General features: G+C 39.6%; 1 protein-coding gene across 9 annotated transcripts in view; it reads right to left on the reverse strand.

The window, feature by feature from the left end:
• ZNF713 (zinc finger protein 713) overlaps positions 1–18,976 on the reverse strand; it is a 43,680-nt gene extending 24,704 nt beyond the window's left edge. For 2 of the 9 annotated variants that reach the window (XM_082714382.1, XM_082714376.1), the window contains exons 1-2: positions 16,767–18,968; positions 5,592–5,680 (exon numbers count right to left, since the gene is read on the reverse strand). In XM_082714382.1, the coding sequence (XP_082570508.1) occupies positions 5,592–5,678 (87 nt within the window). In that variant the 5' untranslated portion in view covers positions 5,679–5,680; positions 16,767–18,968. Of the gene's footprint in view, positions 1–5,591; positions 5,681–16,350 lie in introns of all 9 variants that reach the window. The other 7 variants (XM_082714375.1, XM_082714380.1, XR_014306440.1 and 4 more) reach the window with 6 other exon arrangements.
• Between the last annotated feature and the right edge of the window lie 1,494 nt (positions 18,977–20,470).

The raw sequence follows: 20,470 nt of genomic DNA on the forward strand, positions 1-20,470 counted from the left end.
CAGAAGGGAATTTTTCAGCTTTGTTCAAATAAGCCTTCTGCCCCTCTTTCCTGCTCTTCTTCTTTTGGAACTCCTATGATATAGATATTATTGTGCTTTGTGGAATAGCTGAGTTTTCTAAGTCTGTCTTAATGATCTAATAGTTTTCTTTCCCTCTTCTTGAGCTTCATTATTTTCCATAATTTTATCTTATCACCCCACCTATTGATCCTCTTCTTCCATCCTCATTGTTATTACATCCAGTCAGTTTTGCATGTCCGTTATAGCATTTTTTATTTTGGCCTATTTTCTAGGTCTTTTATCTCTTCAGCCACGGTTTCTCTGGAATCGTCTATGATTCTTTCAAGCCCAGCTAGTATTTTTATGACTGTTGGTCTAAATTCTTGTTCAGCTTTATTGCTTATTTCTGTTTTGAGCAAATTCCTGGCTGCGATTTCTTCTTGATCTTTCTTTTGGGGAGAATTCCTCCATCTTGTAATTACGTCCAGGTTTCTGTCTTTTGTGTGTTATGAAAGCTTGTTATGCTTCCTGCTCCCGAGAGTAATACTGTATTAAGAAGGGGTCCTACACTGTCCACAACCTGGTGCTTCTGGAAGTGTTTTTGGTGTATGCTCTGTGCATTCTGCTATTGTGTTTTGGCTGCTCTTTCCCTCAGGTCAGTCCTCTACAGAGTTCCTCCTTGCTTGCAGTTGGGAGTATCTGGCTCTTCAATTATGTGTGCTTTGATTTGTTTGTTAAGATAAGTCTGCTTTTCCCTCTCCTACTCCTCCTGCTTCTGTTCCTTCCCTCCCTGTCTCTCTCTGTCAAATAAATAAATAAATAAATAAATAAATTCTTTAAAAAAAAAAAAAAAAAGATAAGCCCGGGGTAAGAAAGAGTCTGATCCAATAAAGGAGGAAAGGAAAAGGAATATAAAAGGAAACAAACAAAAAACTGTACCAAAGATTAAGAAAGAAAGAAGGGAAAAAGAAAAGAAAAAGAAATAAGAAGTCTGATCTAAAAAACAAGAAAAGGAAGCAAACAATAAAAAACTATAAGCCTAAATCCAAACACAAAATAAAGATTATATATAAAAAAAAAAGGGTAAAAGAAAGAAAGCCTGGTCCCAGTTCCACCAGAACTGATGCTGATGCTTTGGAGCACTCCATCAGACCTGGTACATTCCGGAGTGCCTGTGTTGATCTGAGGGAGAGGCCAGCTGCACTGGCTCACAGTTAGACTTGCCTTTGCAAAGATATCCCTGCCAGGAGCAGGGGACAGGCTTTGGTGTAAGGAATCTAGCCGCCATTGGAGGTGCTGTTTCTCTTTGAAGTCTGATGGTACTGTCAGCAGGGTGGGGGGTGGTGGAAAATGGTGCCTTCCTCTCTGTTTGGGGAGGGGAGCCTGGGGCTGCCACTGTTTAGGAGGCCCTTATGGAAAAGGGAACAATCTCCTGTGTTTTAGGCTTTGGTCAGATTGCTGCCCTTAACTTGTCTGTGCCCAGCTGTTGGCATGCCTGGTGTCAGTTCTCCTTTTTTTTTAATGTCTGGCCGGTGGTTGGGATTCAAAACTCCAAATCTTAAAGGGCCTGGCAAGGCTCTAACCTGCTTCCCTCCCCTGGAGGAGAGGCTCTTGGTGTACCTCGCACTGTTGTGTATCAGAAAAGCAGTCACATGATGCATGCACCATGGTTGGAGTCTATTGCAATGCACATTGAAAAGCTGTGACCAGGTCTGCCCATGCTTCTGTCTTTGCTGGTGAATGGCTGTTCTGTGGGCCCTTTGTCCTTAGAGAGGCAAAATATCCTATTCCAAATGTACTCCAGGATTGGAGGTGATCTCTTCTAGTGTGACCCAGGGGATGACCTCACCATGGTGTATTGTGCAAACCCTACATATCCTCTCTCCCACTTTCCCTCTGTCCCTTACTTTGCTCCACAAAAAGGGTCCCCCCCTTTCTTCTCCACCAATTCCTGGCTCTGAATCTCACATCTCCCATGTTCACTCCCTCCAGTTATCCAGATTGTTTTCTGGTTGTTCACAATGATTTGATCTAGCTGTGTTTGAGGGCTGAGGCAAGCTCAGAGTCCCCCTACTACTCTACCATCTTAACTTCTCTCAGAGTGCATTCCTTTTTATGGCCAAATAGTATTCCATTGTGTACACACACACACACACACACACACACACACTGCATCTTCTTTTTGTAAAGATTATTTATTTATTTATTTGACAGAGAGAGAGAGAGATATCACAAGCAGGCAGAGAGGCAGGCAGAGAGAGAGGAGGAAGCAGGCTCCCTGCTGAGCAGACAGCCTGACTTGGGGCTCGATCCCAGGACCCTGAGATCATGACCTGAGCTGAAGGCAGTGGCTTAACCCACTGAGCCACCCAGGTGCCCCCACACTGCATCTTCTTTATCCATTCATCCACTGATGGACATTTAGGTTGATTCCACATCTTGGCTATTATAAATGATGCTTCAAAGAACACAGGGGTGCATATACCTTTCTGAATTTGTGTTTTTGTTTTCTTCATACATATACCCAGAAGCGGAATTGGGGGATTATATGGTAGTTCTATTTTTTGATTTTTGAACAGCCTCGACACTTTTATCCACAGTGGCTACACTAATTTACATTTCCACCAACAATCTCACCAACAACTGTATAGCCTTGCCAATACTTGTTAACTTTTGTCTTTTTGATAATAGTCATTCTGACTAGCGTGAGGTAATATCTCATTGTGGTTTTGGCTTTCATTTCCCTGATGATTAGTGATGTTGAGCACCTTTTCATTGGCCTTCTGTATATGTTCTTTAGAAAAATGTTTATTCAGATCCTCTGCTCATTTTTGCTTTTTTTGTTACTGACCTATATGAGTTCTTTATATGTTCTGGATATTAACCCTTTATCTGATATGTGATTGCAAATATCTTCTCCCACTCAATAGGTTCCTTTTTTATTTCGTTGATGGCTTATATCCCTGTGCAGAAAGAAGCCTTTCAGTTTGGTAGAGTCCCATTTGTTTATTTTTGCTTTTGTAGCCATTGCTTCTGGAGTCAGATCCCCAAAAATATCACTAAGACTGATGCCAAGGAGCTTATCACCTTTATTTTCTTCCAGGAGTTTTATGGTATGTGGTCTTACATCTTCCATTTTTTTCTTGAAAAAAAATTTTTTTAAAGATTTTTATTTATTTGAGAGAGAGAGAGTGAGAGAGAGAGAGATAGAAAGCGAGCACAAGCGGTGGTAGGAGCAGAGGGAAAGGGAGAAGCAGATTCTCCTGCTGAGCAGGGAGCTGGATGCGGGACTCAATCCCAGGGCACTGGGATAATGACCTGAGGCGAAGGCAGACATTTAACTGACTAAGCCACTTAGGTGCCCCTCTTAAAAATTTTTTATGGCTTAATTTTTCACATTTAAATGTTTGCTCCATTTGAAGACCATCCTAATGTAAAGTATGAGCTATGGATTCAACTTTACCTTTTTCTAGATGGTTCCCCAGAAATGTCATCATCAATCATTGAATAAACTAACTTTTCACCACTGGTTTGAGATGCAGTCTTTGTAATACACTAATTCCCATTTGTTCAACAAATCCTCAGTACTTCCTAAGTGACAATCATGGTGCTTGAGATATACAAGTGGGGAAAGAAAAAGACTAACATTCCCCCACTCTTATGAAACTTATATTGTAGCAGTGGAAAGTAGACAAAAAATATGATAACTGGGTAAATTATACATTATGTTAGAAGATAAGAGTAGAGTAAGAGGTACTGACAATGTGAGGGGTGAGGCACTGCAATTTTACATAGGGTGGTCAGGAAAGATGTTACTAGAGAGGTGACATTTGATAAAAGACTTGCAAAGTTAGCAGTACAAGGGCCCAAAGGTGGCGTGTTCAAGGAAGAAGAATGTAGCCACTGTGGTTAAAAGATAGAAAAGGGGTAGAAAAGTAAAGGATTAAGTTAGGGCGGTAACAGGCCCAGATTCCGTAGGAATGTTTAGGCCATAAAGACTTTGACTTTTAATCTGAGTGAAATGGGAGCCATGCATTTTGAGCAGAGCAGTGACATGATCTGATTCACCATTACCCTACCACTTCCTGGGCTACATCTTTTTGAAATCACCTTTTTTTTCCCGTTGTCTTTACCACTCTTGCTAATCTCTGCAGTTTTCAAAGAAAAGCCCTCAAATCTACCTATTTTTCTTCACTTTCTAGTTTTAAGCTGTTATTTTCTATCATATACTATATGGCAGTAGCTTCCGAAGCAGATTTCTCCTCCTTCCTTTCTTGCTGCTCACAAATTCACTTGTCATATACCACACACCTGGGTGATTTTTTTTTTTAAAGATTTAATTTACTTATTTGAGAGAGAGAGCAGGAGGGAGAGGGAAAGAGAATCTGAAGGAGACTCCAGGTTGAGCACAGAGCCCAATGAAGGCCTTGATCCCACGAATGCAAGATCACGACCTGAGCCAGAACCAAGAGTTGGGCACTTAATCAAAGGAGTCACATAGGCAAGCCACACCTGAGTGACTTTTAAAGTAGAATTCAGTTAATTATTATTTTACTATCCCATTTACCTTTCTTCCAAGGCTTTCTAGTGCATTTGGAATAAAAACAAAGCTTTTCTTCAGGGCCACAAGGCCCTGTGTACGCAGGCCCTGCCTTCTTCCCCAAGTTTATCTCAAGTCGTTCTCTCCCTCCCTTCATTTCAACAATGGTGGCCTTTTAACTTCTTAAATATATACCAATTGATATTGGTATCTGGTGTATTAAGCTGAAAAGCCGGTTAAACTTGAGATCCATAGAAGGCATCTTAAACATTTAAATTTGAAATATATAATTGTATATTTATGTGCTCATCTTTTGATGTGAAACTAAGCCTTTTCTGAGTGATTTTAATGATTAAGTGTCCATATCCATAATGCATCAGTCAGCTTCTGTTTCAGTAAAATGTAACAAGTGACACTTGGGAAATTATATAGGTATAGAATCCTCTAAGATTTTTATGATTTTCCTTCAGTGTGTCACAGTTTGTTTACACATAATTTGACAGCAATTTTTTAAAAAGTGATGGACATTTATAAGGTCTTTCCAAAGTATTCAACTACTTTTCACAGAAACAACTCCTTGTCATAATTATACCTCATCAGCTTATATAATACTTAAATTATAAAACAGTAACAAGAGGCTTAAACAGGTTTTGCAGAGGTACAAGAGATTCTTGATAAACACTAGCTCCTGGAAGATGTCCTCAGGCATGTTTAATAATGCCATTAGCTGGGCATCATTGATTTTTTACAGAGAGAATGCGTGTGTTGTTAAGTCTGGTGAGTTAAGTGATGGGTGATTAAAAGATAGTCTATAGTTTCTTTTGCTTCTTTTATAATATCTAACACAGACATGAGCTCAAGATCTGCTAAAAATGCTGGAAGGATAGAAGAACTATAAAGGGTATATAAGGTGAATGAGAACCAGCCTATAGAGATTATCATCTGTCCCAAGAGTCTGAAGGGCTCTGGATTCACTTCTGAAAATTGAAAAATAAAAGGGCCCATATTCTTAGAACTATAACAGCATTCCAGAGAGTAAAACTGAACTTACCTGAGACCTGACTATCTGTGATCCATTACTCATTTCTTTCTCCTCCATGTTCCCCCCTTGGGAAAGTATAGCATTGTGAGAGGGCATAACTGGGAAAAAGAAAAAAAGGAGCATCTGGTAAATATATGATATTAATGCTGAAACTAACTTGCAATTTTTGCTTCCTGTCAGAATGGCAGACAGTTTAGAGAGAAGCCTTCTAAGACATAAGCTCAAAGGCTGGATAACTTATTGAGGAATTCAGTGTAGGACTTTCTCTTATTGCAGCATATGAGAAGCTCAAGAAAGCTCAGTGGTGCTTTGCCCTGACTACACACCTGGGGGATTTTTAAAAAATGCTAGTGCTCAGCCCCTATTCCCAGAGCTTTGCTTTTTGTTTTTGTTTTAATTTAAATTCTAGTTAGTTAACATATAGAGAAATATTTGTTTCAGGAGTGGAATTCAGTGATTCATCACTTACATAAAATACCCAGTGGTCATTGTAACAAGTGCTCTCCTTAATACCCATTACCCCTCTAGCCCAGAGATTTGGGTAAATCCGGTATTATCCAAATTGGTCTAGGATGGGCCTGGGAAACAGCATTTTAAATTCTAAAGTCTCTAAGTAATTCTAAGTAGGAGATGACAACCACTGAGAAGAGTTGATACAGAAAACATATGTTGAGGGCCTAATCTCTGAAGTTCTTTTTAGTACTCATTCTCTATGTTTCCTTCTTAGTACTTGTTCTCTACCATTTTAAAATCTGATTCCCCTTCTCTCATAATTTCCCTTTTAATTCCTGTATTGGAAAGATACACACAGAAAACTCCTAAAAACCAACCACTTCCCACCCCCAAACTGTGTGCAATTTTTCATACAATACACACATAGACTTTTCCAGAGAAGCCTGTGGGATTACCACAGGCTTTTTTTCAAATAACTAACCACAATGGCTTGGAAAGTAACAATTCCCTTGATTGCCTAAGGAATATCAGAATTATAATCAATTCAGATAAAGAGTGATTTTGGGCTTAACACTCTTTTTCCTTCAAGCTCTTCTAAAAATCTAAGTGAATTTATCAACCATGTGGAAAACTCATGTAGTAGTTCTCAATCTGGGCCATGCATTAGACTCAGTCCAGATTTTAAGTTATACATATGTAAATGTATAAATGCCCAGGCTCCACCCAAGACATACTAAACCAGAATCTGTTGAGGTGAAGTCTGGCCTTTACACATTTTTTTTAAGTGCCTGACACATGATTCTGATGCAAGCAGGGATTCAGAACAACTGTGAGAGCCTCTCATTTCCTTAACTTCTTCAATGCCAATGATTTTCATCTTCATTCTACTTCAGGAACCTACTTCTAGTACCACAGCACTTTTGAAGTCTTTCTTACCTTATAAAACACTACACTATGAATCAGGAGACCTTAGGTTCTGAATTGGATGGATGGGTAAGGAAGTGAAGGCAGGAGTGGCTCAATGTAAGGGAAAAATAGGAAAAAGCAGTGTTTATCAAAGTGTGGTCTGAAGATCACTTGAATCATACCATTTGCTGAAAAGCAGATTCACTGGTCTTACTCCAGACATTATGAAATAGCATCTCTGGGGAGGAGGTTATTCTTGGTCCATGGATTGCATTAAAAAGTTATTTCTTCCCTGGAATCAGACCATTCTCTCCAGCCTCCTGCAGACCTGAATCTAGTACATAACTTCTTATTCTTCTGTCTTCAACTTTATCTGTCGTTTTTATTGACTCCTTCTTGCCATAATTTAAAACCTTTTACTATATCTCCCAACATTAAAAACGTTCACTGGTTATGTGCCCATTTCTAACTACCATTCATTCTTTTTTCAAAGCTACAACTCTTCAAAGGATTGTCAATACTTGTCTCTATTTCTCCATTACTGACTTATTTTTCAATTATCTGTGACCTTTCTTCTGTTCTGGCATCAGCACAGCACTGAAATTGCTCTGGTTAGGAATACCAAAACCTCTTATGTTCAAGCATTGGAGTTCATTGCTTTTTGGGCTCTGATGAGTATCTGACACTGCTGACAACTGTGCTTTGCTTTATGTCCAGTCTTTCTCAGTGAGCTATGCGCTAGTCCTTTTCCTCTGCTTACCGTTTACATATTGTTGTTCCTTAGGATTTTCCAGTATCTAATTTTGTTCCCTCCACAGGTGAAGTAAAGTCATCTTTACTTGTAAAGTATACAAACCTGATCACATCAGTACCTCACTTTGAAATTCTTTAGTACCTCCCTACAGTTCTTAGATTGGAGTACAAAGCCATAAAAAATCTTATGACCTTTTCCCTGACTTCTCAAGCCACTCTCCTGTTTGTTTTTGAGGATTCATTTACACTGTTCTGCTTTTAAGTCCTTAAGTGTGCCATGTATGGTATATCTCCCCTGCCCCTCCTCTCTAGATAATACCTACTCTTCCTTTAGATCTCAGCTTAAATCAAGGAAGATTTTTATATCACAGACCAAGTGAGGTTCCTCATTTACACCTTCCTGTTTTTGCTAGCACTTTCTTATCATTGTAATTATTTGTATAGTCATTTTTATTTATACCTCACCCTTGTGTGATGTTAGCTTCCATGAAGGCAGGAACCTATTGTCTTATTTATTATTCTACTTTGAATGCTGTCTGTATGTGGCTCAAAGTAGGTACTCAATAATATTTGCTAAGTGAGTAAATGAAAGGATTCTGGTGTTTTCTATTTTTTAATTTTTTATTTTGAACCAATCTTAGACTTACAGTAAAGTTGCAAAAGCAGGACACAATTCCCACATACCATTCACCCTACTTGTACTAATGTTAATGTTCTATATGACCAGGGTACAATGATGAAAACCAGGAATTTAAGTTGGTACAATACTATTAAATCAAACTAATCAAAATTTTTTCTCTGATCCAGGATCTCTAGTTGCTTTTTTCCCCCTTTGTCTTCTCCAATCTGTAAGTTCCTCAGCCTTTCATAAGCTTACTATGAAGAATACTGAGGAGTTATTTTGTAGGGTCCCTTAATTTGGGTTTGTCTGTTTTCTCATGATTGGAAAGAAGTTAAGTATTTTTGGGAGGAATATCACAGAAGTGATTTTATCTCTTTCTTAGTGCATGATATTAATGGGTTTATGATGTTGATATGCCTCATTAATGATAATGTTAACCTTTATCACTGGGTTAAGGTGGGGTTTACCCCACTAATTCATTGTGAAGCTACTATCTTTCCCTTCATAGCTAATAAATATCTTTGGGGAGATGCTTGAAGATTATAAAAATATCTGGATTTTTCTCAAACCCACTAATTTTATTTTTATAGCTTGCCTTAAGTTTTATTTATTTAAAATTTTCTTAAGTTAACATATAGTGCAATATTGGTTTCTGGAGTAGGATTCAGTGATTCATTACTTACATACAACACCCGGTGCTCCTCACATTAACTGCCCTCTTTAATACTCATTCCCCCACCCACATACCTCCATCAAACCTCAGTTTGTTTTTTGTCTTTAAGAGTCACTTATGGCTTGCTTTCCCTCTCTCCTTTTTTCCTTTCTCCTCTTCCATATGTTCATCTATTTTCTTTTTGAATTCCACATATGAGTGAGATCATGTATGAAACCCACTAATTTTAGCATCCATCAGTGTATCTTGTCCTCAACAATCAGTAATATGGTGTTTGCCTAATGGTGATTTCTCTATTTCTCTCTTTACCACTAATTTATTAATTGGATTTTTTCGGTAAGGAAAAGCTGCTCTTTATCTCTTATCATTTATTTACTAATTTATATCTCTATGAACTCATGAATATTTATTTTGATTTATAAACCCCAGGATTATCATTACTTATTGTATAAGTTGTTTTGGGTTTGGCTAGTAGAAGTCTCCTATGTTATTTTGACCAGCCTCTATCCTATTCTGAACACTTTCTGGTACCATAAGATGTTTTAGGCTCTTGTATTATCCCTCCCTGGCCCTGGAAATCAACTACCCATCCAAAGAAACAGTTCCTTTTATTGGAGAAATGCTTAGAAACAAAGATCTGGGTACTAGGTGTGTTCACTGGAACTGGGGTATCATTGCTTCTAGGTCCTCTAGCAGAGATAGAAGAGATATATATGTATGCATATTAATCATACATATACATACTTCTATTGGATCTTCTATGTATCAAATGCCATGAGTTCATACTAACACCTCTGATTCCAATCCAGTACCTCAAGGGCTCATTTTAGTCTTCCTCCTTTCCTCATTGGTAACTTCTTCAACCATAAAAAAATTGTTGACTCTTAGTTCATTTACTTATTTGTTCAATTTTAGTACATACATAGTTTCAGAATTAACTCATATCCCTGTGAGAAACACATTTATTAACTTGATTACAGCATTTATATAGAGTTCTCTTTGTCTTCAGTTATAAGTATCCAACCAAGATAGTGTTTCCTGACGTTATTTGGATTAGTCTTTTTCTTTGCCATTTCTTTCAGTGTGGTTATGTCACTCACTTGTAATACATTTGTTAGTATTTGCATTTATTCTCTTCTATTTATACTCATGTGGCTTCCTTCAGCTTTACCTACTGCCATGGTTTCATTGATCATCTCTTCTAAGCTACATAACCACACACGTACCCAACCACCTTTCTCGACATCCCTAGGCAGATGTCTCTCAGATTTCTCAAACTTAACATGTCCAAAACTCATTCTCTCTCAAGCCTCTTGTCATAGATTTTGCAATGGAGTAAAGTACGTATGAATACCAACTCTACTGCCAGAATGACTGGGTTTGATTCCCAGCTCCACAACTTACTTGCTGTGAGTTCGGTTGTGTAAGTTACTCAACCTTTCTATATGGTTCACTTTCCTCACCTGCAAAACTAATAATAATAGTACTTACCTCATATGTTTTTTGTAAGGATTAAGTGAGTGAATATTCTGAAACCATTTAGAATGTAATAGCCCGTGGTAGCCATATTTATATGTTACATATTATTCTTACTCTATTAAATTCCCTATCTCAATGAATAGCATCAGCAAGCCTGAAACCTGAATGTCATTTCTGACCTCTTTCTTTCCCTTAGTCTCTCTCTTCAATTAAAAGTCAAATCCTGGTAAATTTATCCCCTTAAATATGTAGTGAATTCTCCATCTTCACTTCCACCACCTTGATTCAAGCCACTATCACCTTTCACTTTGACTACTGCCATACTCATTGAACTAGTCCTTAACTTTAGTCCAATATTTTTCTCACACCAGAACCAGAGTGATCTCCCTCCACACTCCTTCTCTACCTTGGAAATACCTTCATTTTATTTCTTGACAAATATTAAAACAAAATTTTTTGTAGATATAGAAAAGCAGAAAGAAAATCCTACCATCACCCAGAGATAACCAGTTACTTTTTTGGGGGATATATACTGGCAAACTTTTTCTATGCAAAGATACACACATTTTATAATATGGTTTGTGTATATATATATATATATATATATATATATATATATGTGTGTGTGTGTGTGTGTGTGTGTGTGTATGTATATATATATAGAAAACTTTCTTTTTCAAAATGTGGGTTTTAATTATTTTAATTGATGATATTGTACATATCACTTCAGGACAGAAAACAAAACTAAATATCATTAAAAGATTAGGGTTATATAGTCTCTTCAACAAATGATGATGGGAAATCAGTACAAGAGAATGCAACTGGACCACCTTCTTATACCATATACAAATATAAATTATAAATGGACTAAAGACCTAAATGAGATCCAAAACCATAACAAATCCTATTAGAGAGCATAGGCAGTAATAATGTCTCTAACACTGACTGTATCAACATTTTTTTAAATATGACTTAGCAATTGCACTACTAGGTATTTACCCAAAGGATACAAAAATACAGATTTGAAGGGGTACATGTACCCCAATGTTTATAGCAGCATTATCAACAACAGCCAAACCATGGAGAGAGCCCCAAAGTCCAACAACTGATGAATGGATAAAGCTGTGGTGTGTACATATACACACACACACAATGGAATATGAGTCAGCCATCAAAAAGAATGAAATTTTGCCATTTTGCAATGATGTGAATGGAGCTATGGTGTATTATGCTAAGTGAAATAAGTCAGTCAGAGAAGGACAAATACCATATGATTTCTCATACATGGACTTTAAGAAAGAAAACAGATGAACATATGGGAAGGGGAAAAGAAAAAAAGAGAGGGAAGCAAGCCATAAGTGACTTTTAAAGACAGAAAACAAACTGAGGGTTAATGGATGGGTTCCATGGGTGATGGGTATTAAAGAGGTCACTTGTGAGGAGCACTGGGTGTTATATGTAAGGATGAATCACTAAATTCTACTCCCAAAACCAATATTGCATTATATGCTAATGAAATGTAAATTTTAAAAAGTCACTTTCCACATAGAAAAAACAAAAACAAATTATTAAAAAAGTGGCACATATGTATGTGCCACATTTTATTTTATCTTATTTCTATTTATTTATTTATTTATTTTTCAAAGATTTTATTTATTTATTTGACAGACAGAGCTCACAAGTAGGTGGAGAGGCAGGAAGGGGGGGGAGCAGGCTCCCTGCTGAGCAGAGAGCCCGATGCGGGGCTCGATCTCAGGACCCTGGGATCATGACCTGAGCCGAAGGCAGAGGCTTTAACCCACTGAGCCACCCAGGAGCCCATGTGCCACATTTTAAAATGTATTTTATGGGACGCCTGGGTGGCTCAGTTGGTTAAGCAGCTGCCTTCGGCTCAGGTCATGATCCCAGCATCCTGGGATCGAGTCCCACATCGGGCTCCTTGCTCTGCAGGGAGCCTGCTTCTCCCTCTGACTCTGCCTTCCACTCTGTCTGCCTGTGCTCACTCTCACTCTCTCTTACAAATAAATAAATAAAATCTTAAAAAAAAAAAAAAAACTTAAAATGTATTTTATATATTTATAAAATTTTAATATATTTATATATTTTATATATACACACTCATGCACGCAGAATGGAATATTGCTCAGCCATTTCAAAAAGAATGAAATCTTGCCATTTCCAACAGCATGGATGGAGCTAGAGAATATCATGCTAACCGAAATAAATCTGTCAGAGAAAGACACATGCCATATGATTTTATTCTTATGTGTAATTTAAGAAACAAAACAAATGAACAAAGGAAAAAGAGAAAGACAAACCAAGAATGAGACTCTTAAATACAGAGAACAAACTGATAGTTGCCAAAGGGGAGGTGAATAAGGGGGATAAGGCTGGTGGAGGGATAAGGTCAAATAGAAGATGGGGATTAAAGAGTACACTTATCACGCTGAGCACTGAGTAATACATTAGAACTGCTAGATCACTTACTGTACACCTGAAGTTAATGCCACACTATATGTTAAGCATACTGGAATTAAAAACTAAAAATAAATAAACAAATATATATGTATGAAAATATGTAAACAAAATAAAAAATAAAAATAATAAAATTTAAAATAGTGTTACAGTATAATCAACTGCATGCAATACCCTAAATTTATTTAACAACTTCATAAACTTTGGGAGCCTTCTTTTCCCTTCTTCCCTTCCACCCTTCCTTCCACTGTTATAGACAACAGCAAACATTGTACAGTTTTGGCATAATTTTGTCTGAATATTTCTTTAGGATAAATTCCTAGAAGTGGAACTGCTGGATCAAAACAAAGGTAAAACACTATTGAGGAAGGCTGTATCATTTTACTAATTCATCAACAATATGAGAGTGACCATTAGCCAAGAATAATAAGCATTATTTAAAAAAATAGAATAAAAATAGTAAAATATAATAAATAGTACATAACCTAATTCTTAGATAACATGGAAGGCAGAACTTCCTATTTTCAGCTTTCATATTTTATCTTTTATAAATTACCCTTTGTGTCATTTGTCCACCTTTCTACCATTTTGCCTTTTTCTTATTGATCTGTAAGAATTATTACAAACTATATTGTGCAGGAAAAGATTAACTGAGTGGGTCTGGGTCATCCAAACGCTGCACATTTTAAGGAGAGGTTTGAGCCTGGTCTGGTTCCTGAGAGATAACCTATAATGCCTTGCAACCCTCTGCCTGTTCAAGTGTCTCTGGTTACCTGAGGCTTTGGGGCAGGTCAGAAAGTTTATGCTAAAATAGGATTTATAGTGGCATTCTTGGAACACGTAGGATCACCTTGACCTCTGGAGGGACTGGAGATTGAAGATCAATAAAACAGGTGGTCAGCTATGGCTACGTGACCAACTTCCAATAAATACTCTGGATGCCAAAGTTTGCATGAGGTTCCCTGGCTGGCAATACTGTATGTATGTTATTACACATCACTTCAGGGGGAATTAAACACTATCTGCATGACTCTTACTGAGAGAAGACAACTGAAAGCTTTGCACCTGGTCTTTCCCTGACTCTGCTATACCTGCTTTTTTTGTTGCAGATTTTAATCGGTCTCTTTTCATTGTAATACTCATGCTACTGTAAGTATAACAATTTTGCTGAGTTCTGTGAGGTTTTTTTTAGCAAATCACTGAACCTGAGGGTGGTCTTGGGGATCCCTGAACACAGACATAAACAGCAACTCCCTTGTGATAACATAAATAACAAATGTAGTCTCCATGTTATCATTTGTCTTTCATTCTTTGATGCTTACAAAAAAAAAAGCTGATTTAAAAATCTTCTCCATCATAAAATGTTTTCTTCTCCCCTGTGTAGGTCCTAAGTATGTGTGAGGGTTTTGTTTTGTTTTTTCCTTACACAGTTATACATGTTCGTAAGTTTTTTACACACGCTACATGAAGACATTAGTACACAACACTTGGGAGTATATGAGTAAGACTGAGTGACCTTCAACACCTCTTCTATTTTACTTTCCCCCCTGGAAGTAATTCACCATCAGTCATTTGGTGTACATTTTTTCGACCATTTATGAACATATATAACCACATTCCTACATAACATAATTCAACATATTGTGTGCCACTGTTCTGCAGCATCATTTATTTCCTAAATGTCTTAGAGATCTTTCCTTGTTTAACTTCAAAATAAACTACCTTATACTATTTTATAGCAGTACAGTATTCTACCATATGGATCTATCATAATATATTTAACCATATTGCTAGTGAACATTTAGGCTGTACCCATTTCTCACAATTGCAAATAATATTGTAATAAACATCTTTTTACACACCTCCTTGTGTACCTGTGCAAGTATTCCTGCAAGACTGAGTCCAGAATGAAATTTCTGAGCCTGAGTGAGCTCATTTAACATTTTGGTATGAATTGTCAAATTCTCATTCAAAGTGCCTTCCTCAGTCTTACAACTGGTGCCCTTCCCTGGGCACTTTCCTCGACACCTTGCATCATCAATATTTTTATATATTGCTAGGCTACTGGGTGAAAAATATCTTTGTTTTTATTTGCATTCTATGGTTACTTATGAGGTTAAGCATTAAAAAAATTTTTGTGTGTGTTTTGGTTACCTGTATTTTTTTTTTTAATTGAATAATTTATTTGAGAGAAAGGGAGTGCCAGAGAGAGAGCACAAGCAGGGGCAGGGGCAGAGGGAAAAGCAGGCTCCCTGCTCAGCCCCATGCAGGGCTCAATCCCAGAACCCTGAGATCAGGACCTGAGCCAAAGGGAGACGCTTAATCCACTGAGCCATCCAGGCACCCTGGTTACCTTTATTTCTTCTAAACATGGCCTATGGGTATCCTTTGCCCATTTTTCTTTTCTCTCTCTCTCTTTTTTTTGCTATTAACAGAGGCTCTTTACATATTATGGACATTAATCCTTTGTCTCTTACACATATTGCAAATATTTTCATGTGTCTTGTTTTTAGCCCTTTGTTCTCTTTGAATACAGAAATGTAAAATTTTGACATAATCTAATGAGTTTTTCCCAGACGGCTGTGTCATGGCACGGCTACAGCATGAAGTGCAAGGGTGGAAGGCGAAACGGTGCAGCGTTAAGATCATAAAGGGCTTCGAGGGCACTTCTAAGGAAGCGCACTACTGTCCTGATGGCAACCGAGCACCATGCAAAGGCAACACAGCGACTCTCAACAAACATTCCCCATCTAGCAACTATCGACTGAGCACCAAAGTACCACGATCAAACCTCTCAGAGAATTATCATTTTTTTCAAGTTTCACAATTTCAAATACATCACGAGAAACAGACCATTGTGTCAAAGGGACTTGCGCTGCTGCCTACGAAAACATATTTTAAACATAAAGTAGAATGGTATCAGTGCGGAAACTGCCAGAGCGTCGGGAAGCGGGTCCGAGTTTGCGGAATATCCGCGCCTGCGGAGCACAACAAAAGTCACTTCAACTCAGTGGGAAACTGATTCAGTTCCTAACGGCAGGACGACCGGGAAAAAGGCATATTCCTACCCAACCACTTACAACAAAATAAATAGCCCCCAAATATAGGTAGACATGTAAAAAAGATATTTAAAAATCCTTTAAAAGCCGTAGAAACAAATAAAGGCGAATGTGTTCGTGATCTGGAGACGGGGAGAAACTTCCCGAAACGGTAACGCCCTCGCCCACACGGAAACCCGCTGCAGAATGCACGACCCCGGGCTGGGGGGTGCGGGTCTCGGCGACGGCTGGGGGCGCGGCCGGGGACTCCGGGTCGAACGCGGGGAGCGACCGCGACGCGCGCACCCCCGGGCCGCCCCCAGCCCTGCCCCCTCGCCCGCCTCCGGGCCCGCGGCGCGCCGCACTCACCGGCCTCCACAGACAAAGGGCGCTCTGGGCGGCTCCGCCCCCTGACGCCGCGGCCGCCGCCGGGCCTGACCTGGGCGGGACGCCGTGCGGAGAGCCTGACTCCCCCAGCCAAGGACGCCCAGCGGCGGGGCCCTTGGGGCTGGACCGGCCGCCCGCGCCAGCCCGGCCCCGACCGAAACCTCCCCGCGATGGCGACCGCGCCGCGCGGGCTTGGGCTGCGCCACACGCATGCGCCGGCGGCGCCCCCGGGCGGCCGGCTTCCCGCAGGCTGGACTCGGAGCTCCCACACGCTCGCCCGCGGGCTGCCACGGCAGCGGCGCTCCCGGGGCTCCGGACCTCCGCCCCGCGCTCCTAGGGCTCCGCCGCCGCGCCGCGGGGTGGGGGCGAGTCGGCCAAGGCCCGCCCGCAGCCCTTACCGGTCCGAGGATGCGAGGACCGGGTTCGCGCCGGATCCTGGGCCCCTGCCCGCTCCTCGTAGGGAGAGACCCGAGCGCAACGATGACGAACGAACGCGGCTTTCCGTCGTAACGCCGGTCTCCTGAGGAGAAGAGCAGCGTTCTGTCAGCGGGGCTACGGTCGGCTTAGCCGGGGTTCAGGACGCTCTCGGCGCGACCCCGACCGCAGGGGTGGATCCGGCGACGCCGGTCTCCTTCACCCTCGAAACCGTGTGAGAAGCAGGGACTGTGCGGTCCTGCCGCCTAGGGACACTCGCCAGCGGCGATGTGAACTGCACAGACTCGTTGCCTGGAAGACTTTCCGGAGCCGGTGGCTTCTCTCTGCGCGTTTGCTTCTGGCACCTCAACGCGGCCGATGAACCGCTTCCACAGGGAGGTTTGGTGGCAGCGCCTCAACTGCACTCCTGAATGGGTGGTGAAATACAGCCTTGTCCTTTGCACCTGCGCAGAGCCTTTTTAAAATAAACGAAATTCAAGTTTAATCCCAGTTTATATTAGTTTCAAGTTTAATCCCAGTATAGTTAGTTTACATTAGTTTCATGTGTAAAATACAGTGATTGGACAATTCCGTATATTACTCAGTGCTTATCCGGGTAGGTGTGTTCTTACCGCCTTCACCAGTTTCACCCACCGGCCCACCCACCTCCCAGCTGGTAACCATTGTTATCTACAGTTGAGTCTTTTTCTTGGTTTATCTCTTCCCGCCCCACCCCCTTTGCTTGTTTGTTTTGTTTCTTAAATTCCACATATGAGTGAAATTATATGGTATTTGTCTTTCTCTGACTGACTTATTTCACCTGACGTAATACCCTCTACTTCCAATCAAGTGGTTGCAAATGGCAAGATTTCATTCTTTTTGATGGTTGAGTATTATTCTGTACTATTCGTATATATACACATATCTATGTGTATATATATTCATATATATGAACATATACTGTATTGTACATACAGAATAAAATTGTACTGTGCATTATAGATAATGTTTATTATTCTATTTTATATATATGTAAAACAGACATACACACACACACACACACATATATATATACTACTTCTTTATCCATCAGTCATGGACATGGGTTGTTTCCATATGTGGCTATTAGATAAAGCTGCTATAAATAAAGGGGTGCATATCTCCATTTGAATTAGAGTTTTTGTATCATTTGGGTAAATACCCAATAGTGTCATTCCTTGATTGCAGAGTGGTTCTGTTTTTAACTTTTTGAGGAACCTCCATACTCTTTTCCACAGTGGCTTTACTGTTAGGGTCCGTAATCAAAGGAGCGAGACTGATGCAAAGTGAAGGTCAAGCAAAACTTTATTTCTCGCCAAGCATCCCGGTGGGGGCTGTCTCTTACAAAGAGGCGACCCTTCCCCACCTCACAGACTAACTTTTATAGAGGTAGTTGAGCCCGGCTATACACAGGTGGCCAATGAGATTGCAAGACACAGAGAAAACTGCACAGTCAGGCTAGGTTACACAGGGTGGCCAATTGAATTTCAATTTACCCTAGTAGGTATATGTGTGCCCCACTGATTGGATGTCTGCACCTGCCCTGACCTGCCCTCCTATCTGGGCTTTGCAAGTAAGTTCCTTTGGGAGGGGCAGGGTCAATCTAAGTTCTCTGCATAAACGCAAAATGGCTCCGGCTGGCTAAGTAGGCCCTTACATTTACCACTTTGCATTCCCCCTAACAGTGTAAGAGGGGTCCTTTTCCTCCACATCCTCCCCAACACTTGTTTCTTGTGTTTTTTATTTTAGCCATTCTATCAGGTCTGAGGTGATATCTCATTGTAGTTTTTATTTGTATTTTCCTGATGATGAGTGATGTTGAGCATTTTTTCATGTGCCTGTTGGCCATCTGGATGTCTTCTTTGGAGAAATGTCTATTCATGTCTTCTGCCCATTTCTTGATTGGATTATTTGTTTTTTGGGTTTTGAGTTGTATAAATTATTTATATATCTTGGATACTAAAGTTTTATCAGATATATTATTTGCAAATATCTTCTCAGTACGTTGCTTTCTAGTTCTGTTGATTGTTTCTTTTACTGTGCAGTTTTTTATTTTGATGTAGTCTCAATAGTTTATGTTTTGCTTTTGTTTCCCTTGCTTTAGGAGACATACCTAGAAAAATGTTGCGACAGCCAATGTTAGGGAAATTACTACCTGTGCTTCTAGGTTTTTTATGGTTTCAGGCCACACATTTAGGTCTTTCATCCATGTTTAACTTATTTTTGTCATGATGTAAGAAAGTGATTCGGTTCTATTCTTTTGGATGTTGTCCAGTTTTCCCAAAACCATTTGTTGAAGAGACTGTATTTTTCCCATTGGATATTCTTTCCTCCTTTTCAAAGATAAGCTGCCCAGACAATTGTGGGTTTATTTCTAAGTTTTCTATTTGGTTTCATTGATTTTTGTGTCTACTTTCATATCAGTATAAACTGTTTTGATTTTGACAGGTTTGTAATATAACTTGAGATGTGGAATTGTGACCCCTCCAGCTTTGGTTTTCTTTCTCAAAATTGCTTTCTCAGGATCTTTTGTGGTTCCATTAAACTTTTAGGTTGTTTGTTCTAGTTCTGTGAAAAATGCTGTTGGTATTTTGATAAGGATTGCATTAAAGGTGTAGATTGCTTTGGGTGATATTGACATTTTAACAATATTTGTTTTTCTAATTCATGGGCATGGAATCTCAATTTCTTTCATCAATGTTATGTAGTTTTCAGAGAATAGATCTTTAACCTTCTTGGTTAAATTTATTCCTAGATATTGTATTATTTTCAGTGCAGTTGTAAATTGTTTTCTTAATTTCTCTTTCTGCTGCTTCTTTATCAATGTATAGAAGTGCAACGGATTTCTTTATATTGACTTTGTATTATTGAATTCATTTGTCAGTTCTAGTACTTTTCTGGTGGAGTCTTTCAGGTTTTTTTTCCCAATAGGGAATGTTTTACTTCTTTACCAATTTGGATGCCTTTTATTTCTTTTTGTTGTCTGATTACTGTGGTTAGGATTTTCAGTACTGCCACTTCCTGACCATGCACAGGAGAAGAATGAGGCACAAACAAGTCAGCTGCAAGAGAAAGGGAGCAGGGGTCAACAGTACAGAAGACTGTTTCCCCAAACAACCCCTCAGTCTCATATTTATTGGAAGGTAGGGAGAAACCCACCAAGAAGCCAAAGTAGGTTACACATTAACCACAAGTCTTGTAGGTAAGTAAGAAGAATGGCAAAATATGTCTGGTCACATAGTACATGACCGATAGTTGAGCAAACCCAAACAAAAGGGATTGTCTGATTAACTGGAGCTTCTCTCCCGGGAAGGGGAGAAAACAGAAAAATGAAGCAGGTGGCATTCCACCCTGAGTGGTCCAGGTGTCCCCAGCTGCTGGGCATCAAGGACATATATCATCTTCTCGCCCAGAGGTCTGTTGCTAGTACATGTTTTTCTTAAGACTATATCTAAGCATGCTTGGTTACTAGTATAATTTCTCATTATATTTTAAGCAGTACATTGTTCTGAGGGACAGTTACACAGTACTATGTTGAATAAAACTGGTGAGAGTGGACATCCTTGTCTTGTTCCTGACCTTAGTGGGAAAACTCTCAAATTTTCACCATTGAGTATAATGTTCATTGTGGGTTTGTCACATATGGTCT

This window comes from Mustela nivalis, assembly GCF_964662115.1.
Source record: "Mustela nivalis genome assembly, chromosome: 19".
Taxonomy (NCBI): domain Eukaryota; kingdom Metazoa; phylum Chordata; class Mammalia; order Carnivora; family Mustelidae; genus Mustela; species Mustela nivalis.